The sequence below is a fragment of the Paramormyrops kingsleyae genome, chromosome 4 (assembly GCF_048594095.1).
Source record: "Paramormyrops kingsleyae isolate MSU_618 chromosome 4, PKINGS_0.4, whole genome shotgun sequence".
NCBI classification, from domain to species: Eukaryota; Metazoa; Chordata; class Actinopteri; order Osteoglossiformes; family Mormyridae; genus Paramormyrops; species Paramormyrops kingsleyae.
This window is the reverse complement of record NC_132800.1, coordinates 35,574,418-35,588,694: the sequence shown is the minus strand read 5'-3', so window position 1 is coordinate 35,588,694 and position 14,277 is coordinate 35,574,418. Positions and strand designations below refer to the sequence as shown.

Here is a 14,277-nt window from a genome sequence, read left to right as displayed (position 1 = left end):
GTCACCATTCTGCCTTCACCCTGCCGTCCCTCCACCATCCCCCTGCCACCCCCCCGTCACCATTCTGCCTTCTCCCTGTCGTCCCTCCACCATCCCCCTGCCATCCCCCCGTCATCCCCCGTCACCATTCTGCCTTCACCCTGCCGTCCCTCCACCATCCCCCTGCCACCCCCCCGTCACCATTCTGCCTTCTCCCTGTCGTCCCTCCACCATCCCCCTGCCATCCCCCCGTCATCCCCCATCACCATTCTGCCTTCTCCCTGCCACCCCCCCGTCACCATTCTGCCTTCACCCTGCCGTCCCTCCACCATCCCCCTGCCACCCCCCTGTCACCATTCTGCCTTCTCCCTGCCACCCCCCTGTCACCATTCTGCCTTCACCCTGCCGTCCCTCCACCATCCCCCTGCCATCCCCCCGTCATCCCCCATCACCATTCTGCCTTCTCCCTGCCACCCCCCCGTCATCATTCTGCCTTCACCCTGTCGTCCCTCCACCATCCCCCTGCCATCCCCCCGTCATCCCCCGTCACCATTCTGCCTTCTCCCCGCCGTCCCTCCACCCTCCCCCTGCCATCCCCCCCTCACCATTCTGCCTTCACCCCGCCGTTCCTCCACCCTCCCCCTGCCATCCCCCCGTCATCCCCCATCACCATTCTGCCTTCTCCCTGCCACCCCCCGTCACCATTCTGCCTTCACCCTGCCGTCCCTCCACCATCCCCCTGCCACCCCCCTGTCACCATTCTGCCTTCTCCCTGCCACCCCCCTGTCACCATTCTGCCTTCACCCTGCCGTCCCTCCACCATCCCCCTGCCATCCCCCCGTCATCCCCCATCACCATTCTGCCTTCTCCCTGCCACCCCCCCGTCATCATTCTGCCTTCACCCTGCCGTCCCTCCACCATCCCCCTGCCACCCCCCTGTCACCATTCTGCCTTCACCCTGCCGTCCCTCCACCCTCCCCCTGCCATCCCCCCGTCATCCCCCATCACCATTCTGCCTTCTCCCTGCCACCCCCCCGTCATCATTCTGCCTTCACCCTGTCGTCCCTCCACCATCCCCCTGCCATCCCCCCGTCACCATTCTGCCTTCTCCCTGCCACCCCCCTGTCACCATTCTGCCTTCACCCTGCCGTCCCTCCACCATCCCCCTGCCATCCCCCCGTCATCCCCCATCACCATTCTGCCTTCTCCCTGCCACCCCCCCGTCATCATTCTGCCTTCACCCTGTCGTCCCTCCACCATCCCCCTGCCATCCCCCCGTCACCATTCTGCCTTCTCCCTGCCACCCCCCTGTCACCATTCTGCCTTCACCCTGCCGTCCCTCCACCATCCCCCTGCCATCCCCCCGTCATCCCCCATCATCCCCCATCACCATTCTGCCTTCTCCCTGCCACCCCCCCGTCATCATTCTGCCTTCACCCTGTCGTCCCTCCACCATCCCCCTGCCATCCCCCCGTCATCCCCCGTCACCATTCTGCCTTCACCCTGCCGTCCCTCCACCATCCCCCTGCCACCCCCCCGTCACCATTCTGCCTTCTCCCTGTCGTCCCTCCACCATCCCCCTGCCATCCCCCCGTCATCCCCCGTCACCATTCTGCCTTCACCCTGCCGTCCCTCCACCATCCCCCTGCCACCCCCCCGTCACCATTCTGCCTTCTCCCTGTCGTCCCTCCACCATCCCCCTGCCATCCCCCCGTCATCCCCCATCACCATTCTGCCTTCTCCCTGCCACCCCCCCGTCACCATTCTGCCTTCACCCTGCCGTCCCTCCACCATCCCCCTGCCACCCCCCTGTCACCATTCTGCCTTCTCCCTGCCACCCCCCTGTCACCATTCTGCCTTCACCCTGCCGTCCCTCCACCATCCCCCTGCCATCCCCCCGTCATCCCCCATCACCATTCTGCCTTCTCCCTGCCACCCCCCCGTCATCATTCTGCCTTCACCCTGTCGTCCCTCCACCATCCCCCTGCCATCCCCCCGTCATCCCCCGTCACCATTCTGCCTTCTCCCCGCCGTCCCTCCACCCTCCCCCTGCCATCCCCCCCTCACCATTCTGCCTTCACCCCGCCGTTCCTCCACCCTCCCCCTGCCATCCCCCCGTCATCCCCCATCACCATTCTGCCTTCTCCCTGCCACCCCCCGTCACCATTCTGCCTTCACCCTGCCGTCCCTCCACCATCCCCCTGCCACCCCCCTGTCACCATTCTGCCTTCTCCCTGCCACCCCCCTGTCACCATTCTGCCTTCACTCTGCCGTCCCTCCACCATCCCCCTGCCATCCCCCCGTCATCCCCATCACCATTCTGCCTTCTCCCTGCCACCCCCCGTCATCATTCTGCCTTCACCCTGTCGTCCCTCCACCATCCCCCTGCCATCCCCCCGTCATCCCCCGTCACCATTCTGCCTTCTCCCCGCCGTCCCTCCACCATCCCCCTGCCATCCCCCCGTCATCCCCATCACCATTCTGCCTTCTCCCTGCCACCCCCCCGTCATCATTCTGCCTTCACCCTGTCGTCCCTCCACCATCCCCCTGCCATCCCCCCGTCATCCCCCGTCACCATTCTGCCTTCTCCCCGCCGTCCCTCCACCCTCCCCCTGCCACCCCCCCCTCACCATTCTGCCTTCACCCCGCCGTTCCTCCACCATCCCCCTGCCATCCCCCCGTCATCCCCCGTCACCATTCTGCCTTCTCCCCGCCGTCCCTCCACCCTCCCCCCGTCATTCCCCCGCCATCACCTCGCTAACCCCCCTGCACGCCTCCCCCCCACCCCAGGAGACACAGACGACTCACACAATAATGACGTGCCACTGGTGCCTCATCTGCCATTTTTAGACTGTTTTTTAATGCTGTTAAAAGTTTTTGTTTTGTTTCGGATGAGCGACATCTCAGAGTCCTTTTTTGTTTGTGACAAAGGCTCAGACCGTCCTCCCACCCTTAACCGCCCGCGTACTCCTCACTCGCTGTCACGGTGCCACAGGGGGTCTCACTACATGCCCCCCCCCCCCCCACAGGCCGTACACTCTCACCAGCAGCAGCTCCTCCAAGTCCTTCCAGAGTGCGGTCAGTGGCGAGGCCGGCACCCCCTACAGCAAGCAGTTCGTCCACTCCAAGTCATCCCAGTACCGCCGGATGAAGGCGGAGTGGAAGACCAGCGTGTTTCTGGCTCGCTCCCGCATCCAGGTGGGTGGAGGTGCCCACCCCCTCACTCAGGATGGCTGCCCCTAATGGTCGCCATGCCGCCGTGTCGCTTGCCAAGGGATGGGTTTGGGTGGGGGGGGTTAATTAACTCTATGTGGGTTTGCCTAGCTCTAAGGGAAAAACATATCTTATGAAGTCTTATGAAGCTTTAATGATGTATTTCTGCTGTGCTAAACCAGCATTGGGTTCACAGCGTTTGTACACAACCCACTCTTATTTCTGGCATATATACCTGTGCTGAGTGTGGGGTATATCATGTGTTGTATGTGGGGTATATCATGTGTTGTATGTGGGGTATATCCCGTGTTGAGTGTGGGGTATATCCGGTGTTGAGTGTGGGCTATATCCCGTGTTGAGTGTGGGCTATATCCCGTGTTGTGTGCTGGGTATATCCCGTGTTGAGTGTGGGGTATATCCCGTGTTGAGTGTGGGGTGTATTCCGTGTTGAGTGTGGGGTATATCCCGTGTTGTATGTGGGGTGTATTCCGTGTTGTATATCCCGTGTTGTGTGTGGGGTATATCCCGTGCTGAGTGTGGGGTACATCCCGTGTTGAGTGTGGGGTATATCCCGTGTTGAGTGTGGGGTGTATTCCGTGTTGAGTGTGGGGTGTATCCCGTGTTGTATGTGGGGTGTATCCCGTGTTGTATGTGGGGTGTATTCCGTGTTGTATATCCCGTGTTGTGTGTGGGGTATATCCCGTGCTGAGTGTGGGGTACATCCCGTGTTGAGTGTGGGCTATATCCCGTGTTGTGTGCTGGGTATATCCCGTGCTGAGTGTGGGGTACATCCCGTGTTGAGTGTGGGGTATATCCCGTGTTGAGTGTGGGGTGTATTCCGTGTTGAGTGTGGGGTGTATCCTGTGTTGTATGTGGGGTGTATCCCGTGTTGTATGTGGGGTGTATTCCGTGTTGTATATCCCGTGTTGTGTGTGGGGTATATCCCGTGCTGAGTGTGGGGTACATCCCGTGTTGTGTGTGGGGTATATCCCGTGTTGTATGTGGGGTGTATTCCGTGTTGTATGTGGGGTGTTTACCGTGTTCAGTGTGGGGTATATCCCGTGTTGTATGTGGGGTGTATTCCGTGTTGTATGTGGGGTATATCCTGTGTTGAGTGTGGGCTATACCCCGTGTTGTGTGTGGGGTATATCCCGTGTTGCGTGTGGGGTATATCCCATGTTGTGTGTAGGACATATTGCCTTTCTGCTGTGTCAGAATCAGAGGTAGCAGTGTGTCGTCTCTGTGGTACCCCCCCCCCCCACATCATGTTTAATGATGTGCTGCGTCTGGCTTCACAGGGGTTGGGACTGTTTGCTGCCAAAGACATAGAGAAATACACCATGGTGATTGAGTACATCGGAAGTGTCATTCGGAACGAGGTGGCCAACAAGAAGGAGAAGATGTACGAAGCTCAGGTAAGCTTTTCCTTCAGCTCCTGCCTTCCCACCGAATACGTATGAGTCCCAGCAAGCCAGTGTGAGTCTGGTGTCTGACTGCATCCTCCCACAGAACCGTGGGGTGTACATGTTCCGAATTGACGGTGAGCGCGTTGTCGACGCCACCCTCCGAGGAGGTCCTGCCCGGTAAGGCTCCCATTTGCAGTCCTACAGCCTGAGTGCCGCCTCTCGAACCCTGAGCCACGGGCTTCTCACAGGTTTTTCTTCTTACAGGTACATCAATCATTCTTGTGCGCCGAACTGTGTGGCTGAGGTGGTCACGTTCGAGAGAGGCCAACGGATCATCATCAGCTCAAATCGGAAAATTCAGAAAGGAGAAGAGGTACAGTATTAGTGTATTACATGGTCATTCTCAGGTCCTGTCCGGTTTGGCTGGAGGTCACATAAAAAACTCCTGCTTCGTTTCAGCTCTGCTACGACTACAAGTTTGACCTTGAAGACGACCAGCACAAAATCCCTTGCCATTGCGGGGCAGTCAACTGTCGGAAGTGGATGAACTGAGACGAAGGAGAAAGCGGAACGGAAACTCGCAGAGGCGAGCCACGCTCCCCGTGGCGCTAACAGCCTCGTCCGATGGGAGCCGGAGCCCAGAAAACGCGTGGGGATGGCGCCCAGCCGAGGGCGGACGGGGAAAAAACAACAGCAACATCCAGCCATCCCGGAGTTTGCCGGACGAGCAAACGACAGTTTGAAAGCCTGAAAGGAATGGGACGGGGAGGGGCGGGGGGGAGGGGGGCCGAGGATTCACCAGCAGATGGGAAGAGAGCACAGTGCTGGACACCCGCCTTATTTGCTTTTAAGGGGCGGGCCCTTTAATTGAACAAGAGACAGATGAAACTAAATCAACGCAGACACAACTGAACGGGGAATGTATGGAAAATGACTTCCTTAATACTAAGGGACGATTTACTTGCACTAAAAAAAAAAACAAAAAAACAAAAACAAAATACTTGATTCCATGAGTCAGTTTATTGTACTTTATTTTTTCCTGTTTTTGATTTCTGTAAAATAAGAGAAACATTTTTGTATTTATTACTGAATAAGTGAATGAAGCTATTTTTAAAATAATGACCATTGAGGGCCAAACTTGTGATGTGGCCCACAGACTGGATTCATCCTGTCAATCTGTAAAGAGTGTAAATATTTTGAAGCAACGGTATAAAGAAAATATAGTAATGATCGACCAAATGCTACCTTAACATCATGGCTGCAAGGCCTTTTTTTGTTTTTTGATTGTTTTGTTTTGCTTGTTTTTGAAAATTATTTAATAAGGATGTCACAATATCATTCTGAGAGTATATACAGTACTGTGTATATGTATTCTGTATAGAATGTGTAAAATTTCAATAATTTGCCCGTCTCTTCTATGTTGTCATCTAGAAAATAGTATCGCTTTATTGCTTTGTGTTTAAAAAGTATTCCAACCACTCGATATTTTTTGTTCGCTTTCCTTGCAACTTTTGATTTTGTGCTATGAATTTGCGACAGAGACATCAGAGAAGGTCCAGTTCAGGAGGCCAAGATCATCTTGACGTCCTTACTGCCAATCAGGTTTGACTTTACAGCTAGCGAGAACTGTGAAATCAGGTTTGCGAGGTGCCTGTGCGGAATGTGCAAGATCTTTTTTTTTTAAAGAAACGACAGCAAACCGACAGCCGAATATATTCCATGCAAACTTTGTCCGGTGACTTTTCTGTATGGAGGAAGCGAGAGGCCTGCCTCCGGCGGCCTTGCGAGGCATCGTTCTGGAACGGAGGCCTTCTGTTCAGATGGGATTTGTTTACATTTCAAGAGAAGCAAAGTCTTGTTTACTGGTGGAGCTGCATTTTGAACCTGTTATGATTTTCATTTTTAAAAAATATTTTCTGAATTGGAAATGGCTTTGTTACTGACTTCACCAATCCGTTTCAAATGAAGGTCTCGTGCACACTTTCCATAGACTGTAAAACTTTCCATCTTATGACACGCTCTTGAACTTGTAATGTGTATATGGCATGATGTATTTTTTAACTTTCGCAAGAATTGTTTGTAAATATTTTTCTCGATAAATAGTTGTAATGAAATCACTTCTCTGATATTTTTTCCCTCTCTTGTACAGTATTCTGAACATCCGGACGGTTTTCGCCTCCTACTTTTTTTCTGTCGTGTATAGTAGTACCTAATGTTTAAAAATGAAGCCTTTTCGAAGTATACAGAGTGTTATGGGTTTTGGCGTTTGTGTAACCAGATTTAGCAGCATTTACAAAAAATAAAATATTTTACATCTTAAGGTTTGCACAGTAATTTTATGACGTTCCCTTAGGGTACTTTGCAGCGCATGGATTTTGGTTACAGGCTCAATAAGCTGCATCTGCTGGTTTTCGGTTAATTTTAGCTCTTACCGGGACCTGTAGATAATATCTGATCTGCAATCAGTCCAGTGCAATTCCTTTGGCCTGGCGGAACAGCCACCGCTGTACCCTTTTCAGTTTGAGGGCTCAGGGCTGTTTAATCTGCTAGACCCAATTAGTAGATTCCAGATCGACTTTGGTAAGAAGATGCATGAAGATGCCTCTGATTCATCGTAATCTGTGTAAAGAACATACATTCAGTACCTGCATTTCCTGCTTTAAAGCCTGTATTTTTATGGTTTCTCATCTGCCTGCAGACCATCCTGCCGATCAACATGAGCGCAGTGGATGAACACCAGGAGGAACCAGAGGGCAGAGCCAGAGGACAGTTAGATGCACCACGAGTAAACGTGCAAACGCTTGTTAGCCTAACTGCATGTCACTGGACTGCAGCAGGAAGCCGGAGGAAGATCATGTGACCTCCACAGAGGCAGGACTCGAACCCACGTAACCCTGCAGGTTTGGGGCAGCAGCGCCACCTCTACTGTGTTCAGCGACTGCATTTCCTGGATAGCTGACTCCTCCCCTTGTTCTGGAGCGTTCTCCAGCTTTCCACCCTCACCCACTTTCGGGAATCGGACGAGGGATCGGGCCGCGTCCTTGTCCGGTTCCGGCCCCTGACGCTCAGCCAGCGCTAATGGAGGTTGGACTCTGGAGAAATAATTTCTGGCAACCCACCCAACCCCCCACACAGTACCCCCAGGCTGGCAGGGAGCCACCCCCCCCCCCCCCCATGTGGGGAGGGTATATGAATCGTGCAGCCCCCACCCCACACTTGTCCACCAGAGCCCCTCCTCCTGACGGCCACTCATGGAGCTGTGGCGTGTCGCCGTGACAACGCAGCCGAGCAGCCAGATGCTTGGGGGGGGGGGGGGGAATGGGAAGGCTGTACAGCTCATGAGCTCCCCAGCCCCCAGGAACGTAGCCACCTTATCCGTTCCGGGCCTCATTGCGCCGTGAGGGCACGTCCCGTCTGTCCGCCAGCGACGACACGCCCTGCCTTGTAGATCGCGATCCTGAATGCCAGCGTGCTCTTGTTTGCGCCGTCCGGCCTGCTGTGAAAATCATGGCCGTTTCGCTCACAGTAAATCCTCCTCTCTTTGTTCAGGAGGCCCTTTCGCAGGGTGATGCAATGCAGGCCGGCATTCAGACGGAGCGGAGTGTGAGTGGGAAGGTCTGGGAGCGCGGCGGCCCTGGAGAGTCGCCGGCGTCGCACGCGGCCCCCGCCTCCAGCATCCACCTTTCCCGTAGCGAAGTCCCAGGGCAGCTGAGGTCACTCTGATCCTGGCTGCGATTCCCAGAAAAACACTGTGGTGCTACAATGAGTGTAAATTCAGCCGAGCTTGGTAGAATTGCGGATTTTTCCGGAAATGTGTCCCAGACCTAATATTTCTCTTACTGGCAACGTGTTTGTTTTGTTAAAATGCTGCATTAGTAACCTCCGTAGATCCCGTTGAGAACCACGGTAATTGGTCTTGCATTTTTTAGACACTTAAGACAGCAGGATGACGTTGGCACGAGTCTTATCAGCACACAGACGTGTCCTTTAATTTCTCAGAGTAATGGAAAGGCGGCATCGGTACCCCAACCCTCATGCAGCGCTTACGGAGAAATGGCAGTATTTTGGGCAACCTGAAAATACATGTTTTTCTGGGTTGGGGAGGGGCTGGTGCACCTCCTCTCTTGCAGTGTAGTCACACGGGCCTGATAAAGGCAGATGTAAAACCCCCATCCCCCCACCCCCCACGACAGCACGTATATCATCAATACGTTTCCTTTGTTATGCGTCAAATAACATTTTTTAACACACTGTAGAGCAAAATGAATGGGATGCCAGTCCATCAGAGGACATATACCACAGAGGACCAAGAAGAAACCCACACAGAGCGAAAGCAGGATTCCAAACCCCAGAAGTGTGAAGCAACAATGTCACCCCATGAGCCACCATGCCGCTGACAAACTTATCATACGACTCGGGGTAAATCCACCCTCCAGCCCCATGTTCCAGGCCGCTATCTGCCGGAGGCTGAGGGGGCGGCCGGCAGCCAAGCTGCCCCAGGCCAGAGAGGAACCCGAAAGCTCCCCCCCTCCGAACGCAGACCCGTGGAGCCATCCCGGGAAGCCGGTTCCATCATCCATCTTCTGCAGCTGCCTTCTCAGGTTCACGTAGACGGAGCCCAGAGTGCAGTTAAAGGAAAGACTCCAATCAATCATATTGGCAGGCGGCTCACGGGTGACGGATCGGCCCCCACAAGCCCTGGACAAACCTGGGCCTTTTTGTTCACTGGTGCAATTATCAGAGGCCTGTTATCGTGGATATTAGGAGATGTTTAGTGTGTATCTAATACTCGCATCTATCACAGTACATAAGGATAACCATAAGTAAGCGATAATGGCACTGGAAACCTCAGGCCAACAGTTCATACAAATGCTGGTCAACAAACCATACATCTGTTTGTAATGATTTTTATTACTTCTGTCTGTCGCTTTACGAATCTCGACTGAAAAAAAAAAACAAGGTGTACTTTTTTGGTGGAAAAGTGTACACCAGGATTCACATATTTTCCATAACGCTTCTATATTTAACTGGCTACAAAATTAAGTCAATTAGTACTGACGAATATTGTGCCACGTAATATTGCAAAGCAGAAATTGCACACTGAAACGGTTGGGCTTTATGGGTTTGTTTTTGGCTGACCAGACATCGGAAGTGTTTCACCACAGTGCCCCCTGCTGGTGGTGTTCTGAAAAAATGCATTTTTGCTTTGTTGTGTTTGTCTTTAATGCCGTATAACGATATTAAATATAGAAATTGTCATAGGAATTACTTTTTTGCAGGACTGCGTGTAAAACAGAATATATATACCACGCAGCTCTGTATTTAAATCCTTAGAGCAATTTAAGTTCTCTCACCTAATCGATGCACAATTTAACAAAATGGAGATTTTTTTTCCATGAGGTTCGTTCTGTGTTTATCTCGTTGTCAGACGACCACGTCTCCTCGGAAGAGCATCATTAACGCATTAACACCCCCACAGTATTACAGCCAGATCCCCGCGTTTTTTTATCTAAATTCACAGCTTTAGACACGAAACACCACGCAAACTGCAGGTAAAACGTGTTGGTAATACCGCCGCTTTCATGGCGGCGGATCAAAGGCCCCTCGGCCGGGGACTGCGCCCTGATGCCTGCCGGTAGCGCGGCGCCATTCCTGCCCCCCTCCCGCTCTCCTGGCGTTCCCATCTCCCCCATTTCCTTAACACCTCCAACCGTTTCCCTGCAAACTTAACGTGAGTATATGCGCTTGATGATCTTTACACCTTTTGCAGTTTTTTTAAAGCATTTTCCCACTCTCAGCACGTTGACTACCACACGTTCTACCGTATTCGCAGCCTTTCGCGGTTCCAGCAAATTGCTTCTCACCCGGAGTGAGGGACACATGGCTAGCCTCAGAGGCTCTCTTACCCCAGAGTCACCTCACCCTGTCCAAGACGCCGACTGTGACCTGGCCTCTGTGTTCCGAAAACCCAGCAGCGCCTGTCTTGGACCGCCATCCGGCACTCCAGAGCTAATGCTCGCATCTGCTCTAATTTACATGCCCAGAGTTAGCGGATCCATAAAGCATCTACCTAAGACTATCAAAACTCATCGCTAATGGAGAGTACCTCGATTGTGTTTGATCTCCAAATTGGGAATGGGTTGTGATTCCAGTTTCCTTAGAAACGTTTAGGGTTTGATTGGTTTCTGTGAAGGACGAGATGGACAATTACAGAACGCATTACGGACCATGGGTTGTAATGCTTTATGTGGCAACAGTGAAGAGCATCGTCAGATAAAAAGGTTCTGAGACTTTCTGTGCACCATAATTAGAATTTAATCCTTCTTTTTCATGCCTCCGAACTGTGTGAGACTTTAAAATGATTTCCTCAAATTATATATGATTCACACCGTAAGGGGATATGAACTCTCCTGATGTTAAATGATTATATTATGCTCAAATTATTTTCCATCTTTGATGACCAGTATAGAGCATGTGAGATTATGACGGGCGTGATTCAAAGAGAAATGCAAGTCATCTGTCAGCAAGTGAAACGCATGAGTCACACATTCTGGAATCAGGGTCTGGAAAATCATTGGCTTTTCGACAAATTAGAGGCAAGGCATGCAAGGTTCCCTGGAGCGACGTCGGCAGGATTTTCTGATCTGACGTCCAATGAAATATCACGTTCACAGGAGTGAGGAAACAAGAAGCCAGAAAAGAGAGATGAGGAGGATTTCGTGTGTGTGAGACTTGCTCTGGGCGGGCTAGTGAACCGTAACGTGTGACGCAGGTGGATGTGAAGTGCAGAGATTTTATTTCGGGATGTGAGTGGAGTCGGGTTTAACAAAGAATGCGAGGGGGAACCAACAGCTGTGTTGGCAGTCAGATCGAGGGAAACAAAAACGGGCGTTGCATCACGGAACACGCTAGAATGGTGTGCGGGGCACAGGTGTGGGCATCTGGGCACGTTTTCTGTCCTTAGAGGAAAAAAGGCACATGCATGTATAGTATAGGGAATACGGTACAGGGGGAGTGAATTGAGGAGTTGGTCAAGTGACCTCATCCTCATGAGCCTGGTATCAGGCCTGGTTCTCAGTCATGAGGTTATGTTGGAGGGTGGATAGCTCACACCTCTTACTGATGGCAACCTCTTGAGGAGACATGACATGCCTGCAGCAGGCTAATAGCGAAACACATGACAGGCACCCCTTTTTCATAATTAACAAAACAGTCTTGGTATAATACTCCTATTGTTACTCATGGTGGAATAAGGTCAAAGCAGAGTGATATTGCACAGATGATAAATTCATGATTGCCATGGAAACCTTGGCAGCTGGTGATGGGGTGCTATACTTGTGGGTTAGGATGCTGTACTTGTGATCAGAAGGTCGTTGGCTCAAATCTTGTGGTCGGCAGAGGGTTGTCACGTTAGGCCCTTGACCCCCAATCGCTCCAGGGACAGGCTGACGCTGCTTTCACAATCGTATGTCGCGTCGGATAAAAGCGTCTGCTGAAAAATAAATGCAGTAATGTAGCGGTGACCAACGTCTTGTCCCAAACTGATGTCACTTACTGATGAAAACGATGAGCTCAGTTGATACTGAAACCAAACCCTGAGGTCACTGTACCCCCACTCTGCTGGGACCCAGGCACACCCTGGGCTGGCACTTGGTCATCAAACCACTTGGTGATGGGCTCAAAGCCCCCGGGGACCTGGCTGGACACGCCGGCCCTGGAATCCTGCAGATCCACGTTAGGGATGAGGAATCGGGACACGGGGGACTGCTGAGCAGTGGAACAAGCGGTGCTGCTTCCATGGTGATGGAGCGAGCTCCACAACAACATTGCAATCTTCGTCATGTGATGCATTGAGGTAAACCATACAAAAATGACAGAGGATTTTGGGAACAGAGCAGGCATTTCACAAAAGCCACAATTTAAACTGTCCTTTCTGAATTAATCATCTAGCCCATGGCTCTCTTTCCACTGATTATGAGCATTCAGCACATGGATAAGCATAGAGTTTCGACTCAGTGAAACCTAGATCTGGCCAGTGAAAGCTGGATGTAGGCAGGCTTCATGGAACATATTTTAATCAGAAACTGCAGGTGAGCCTTCTTGCTGTCCAAGTAATCACGTGAGGAAGACAATCAGCTGAGGTCTACCAAAAATGACCACTGGACGTGGTCTGTTCAAAGATCTCTTGTGTTCCAATAGAATTTCACCATCTGGAAGGGATCAGAACTGTGGAAGGATAACAGAAATCCAGCCAGAAGGTGTAACACATTTACAGTTCTATATGTTTTATGTGTCTGGAAGGCTGGAGAAGATATTAATTCTGAATAAACCTCTACTAAAGAAATCACACAAAGACCTGCGGAGCTTTGGTCGGTTACCAATGTACTGTGGAATTCATGGAAGTTCCTATAAAACCATGTAACCTGGTTACATACAGTGGAATGAGGGCAGTTTGTTTTGATGACATCATTGACCAGCGCCGGATGGACTGGTGGGCAATGGGGTGCTGGGCAGCTGGCCACTGTCTTCCCTGACCACGGTCGCGTGGGAGAGATCTCGTTCTGCCTGGGGACCCCAAAACACACTGTCCGTAGGGGAACCCCCCTTCCACAACCCTTGGATGACGTCAAACAAACTCTCAGCTCACTGCATGGCAGATCTCTGAAATTAATCTGCACCACAACAATCAGTCTGAGGTGACAGACCACCATCAAAGCTAGATATAATGAGCCCTTCTGATATGTGAAACTAACCAGAATGAAGCAATCCCACTGTATTTACACCACTGCTCAATACCATTTCCTATATTTCACCAAGGATCTTTTAAAAATTCAGTAATCGCTGTAAGTGCACCAGCTGAAAAGATGTTTAGGTGTTTATTTCCAGTTGCCTGGCAGACATACATCCAGAGCATTTAAATATTAAATACTATTGAGTTTCACTCCTTCACTGCGTTCTTAGTCATTACGGCTACATCTGAGCGGCAGGGTGTAAAACGGCAGCGCATCACGGTATTCCTGTGCAAACAACCGGTGTGCAATTGATTAAAGAACCACAAGGTGGCAAAACGTGACAGTCCGCCGGTAAAATACGCGATTTTTGCAACTGGATCTTTAAAAGCTTAGGTTTTGTAGTATATGTGGAAAAAGAAGCCGACAATCCACTTCAAATTAATTTGAAAACATGTCATTTGAGCAACCTTATTTACAGGTGTGGCGTTTTAATTTAAATTCTCCTAAAACTTAATTTTATGAAACTAAAGGCTTGCATTCTTTGCCTGATCCGGGCCGGCCACACCGTCAGAAAAAAAATAACAATTTGTACCTTTGAGGGTAGTCTGCCAATTGCAGTAGATAAATGTACCTTTTAAGCTACAGGTATGGACTCTAAGGAATGATTTTGTACCATTCGGGGTACATTAATATTGTTTGTACCCTGGGAAACAAATCTGCACCTCTTTTTCCAGACAGTGCACCAGAACCCTTACACAACATCTCCAAGTCCAGTCTCTTTGCATTATCATTATCATTATCATTATCATTACAATTACCACCACCTCCACCCCATTCCCCTCGCCTGATCTCGTACCCCTGATTTAAAGCCAGGAAGTAACTCCATCCGATGTGTTTATGTGCAGCGCAAAGGCAGCCATGTGACCGGACCTGTATTAGTTAAGACC

General features: G+C 51.3%; 1 protein-coding gene across 11 annotated transcripts in view; it reads left to right on the top strand.

Moving 5' to 3' along the window:
- The window catches only part of LOC111845839 (histone-lysine N-methyltransferase 2C-like), a 78,004-nt gene extending 71,086 nt beyond the window's left edge, over positions 1-6,918 (top strand). For all 11 annotated transcript variants that reach the window (XM_072711232.1, XM_072711229.1, XM_072711234.1 and 8 more), the window contains 5 exons: positions 3,009-3,177; positions 4,491-4,607; positions 4,702-4,775; positions 4,863-4,971; positions 5,058-6,918. In XM_072711232.1, coding sequence (XP_072567333.1) covers positions 3,009-3,177; positions 4,491-4,607; positions 4,702-4,775; positions 4,863-4,971; positions 5,058-5,150 — 562 coding nt within the window. In that variant the 3' untranslated portion in view covers positions 5,151-6,918. The remainder of the gene's footprint in view (positions 1-3,008; positions 3,178-4,490; positions 4,608-4,701; positions 4,776-4,862; positions 4,972-5,057) is intronic.
- Positions 6,919-14,277: the final 7,359 nt, after the last annotated feature.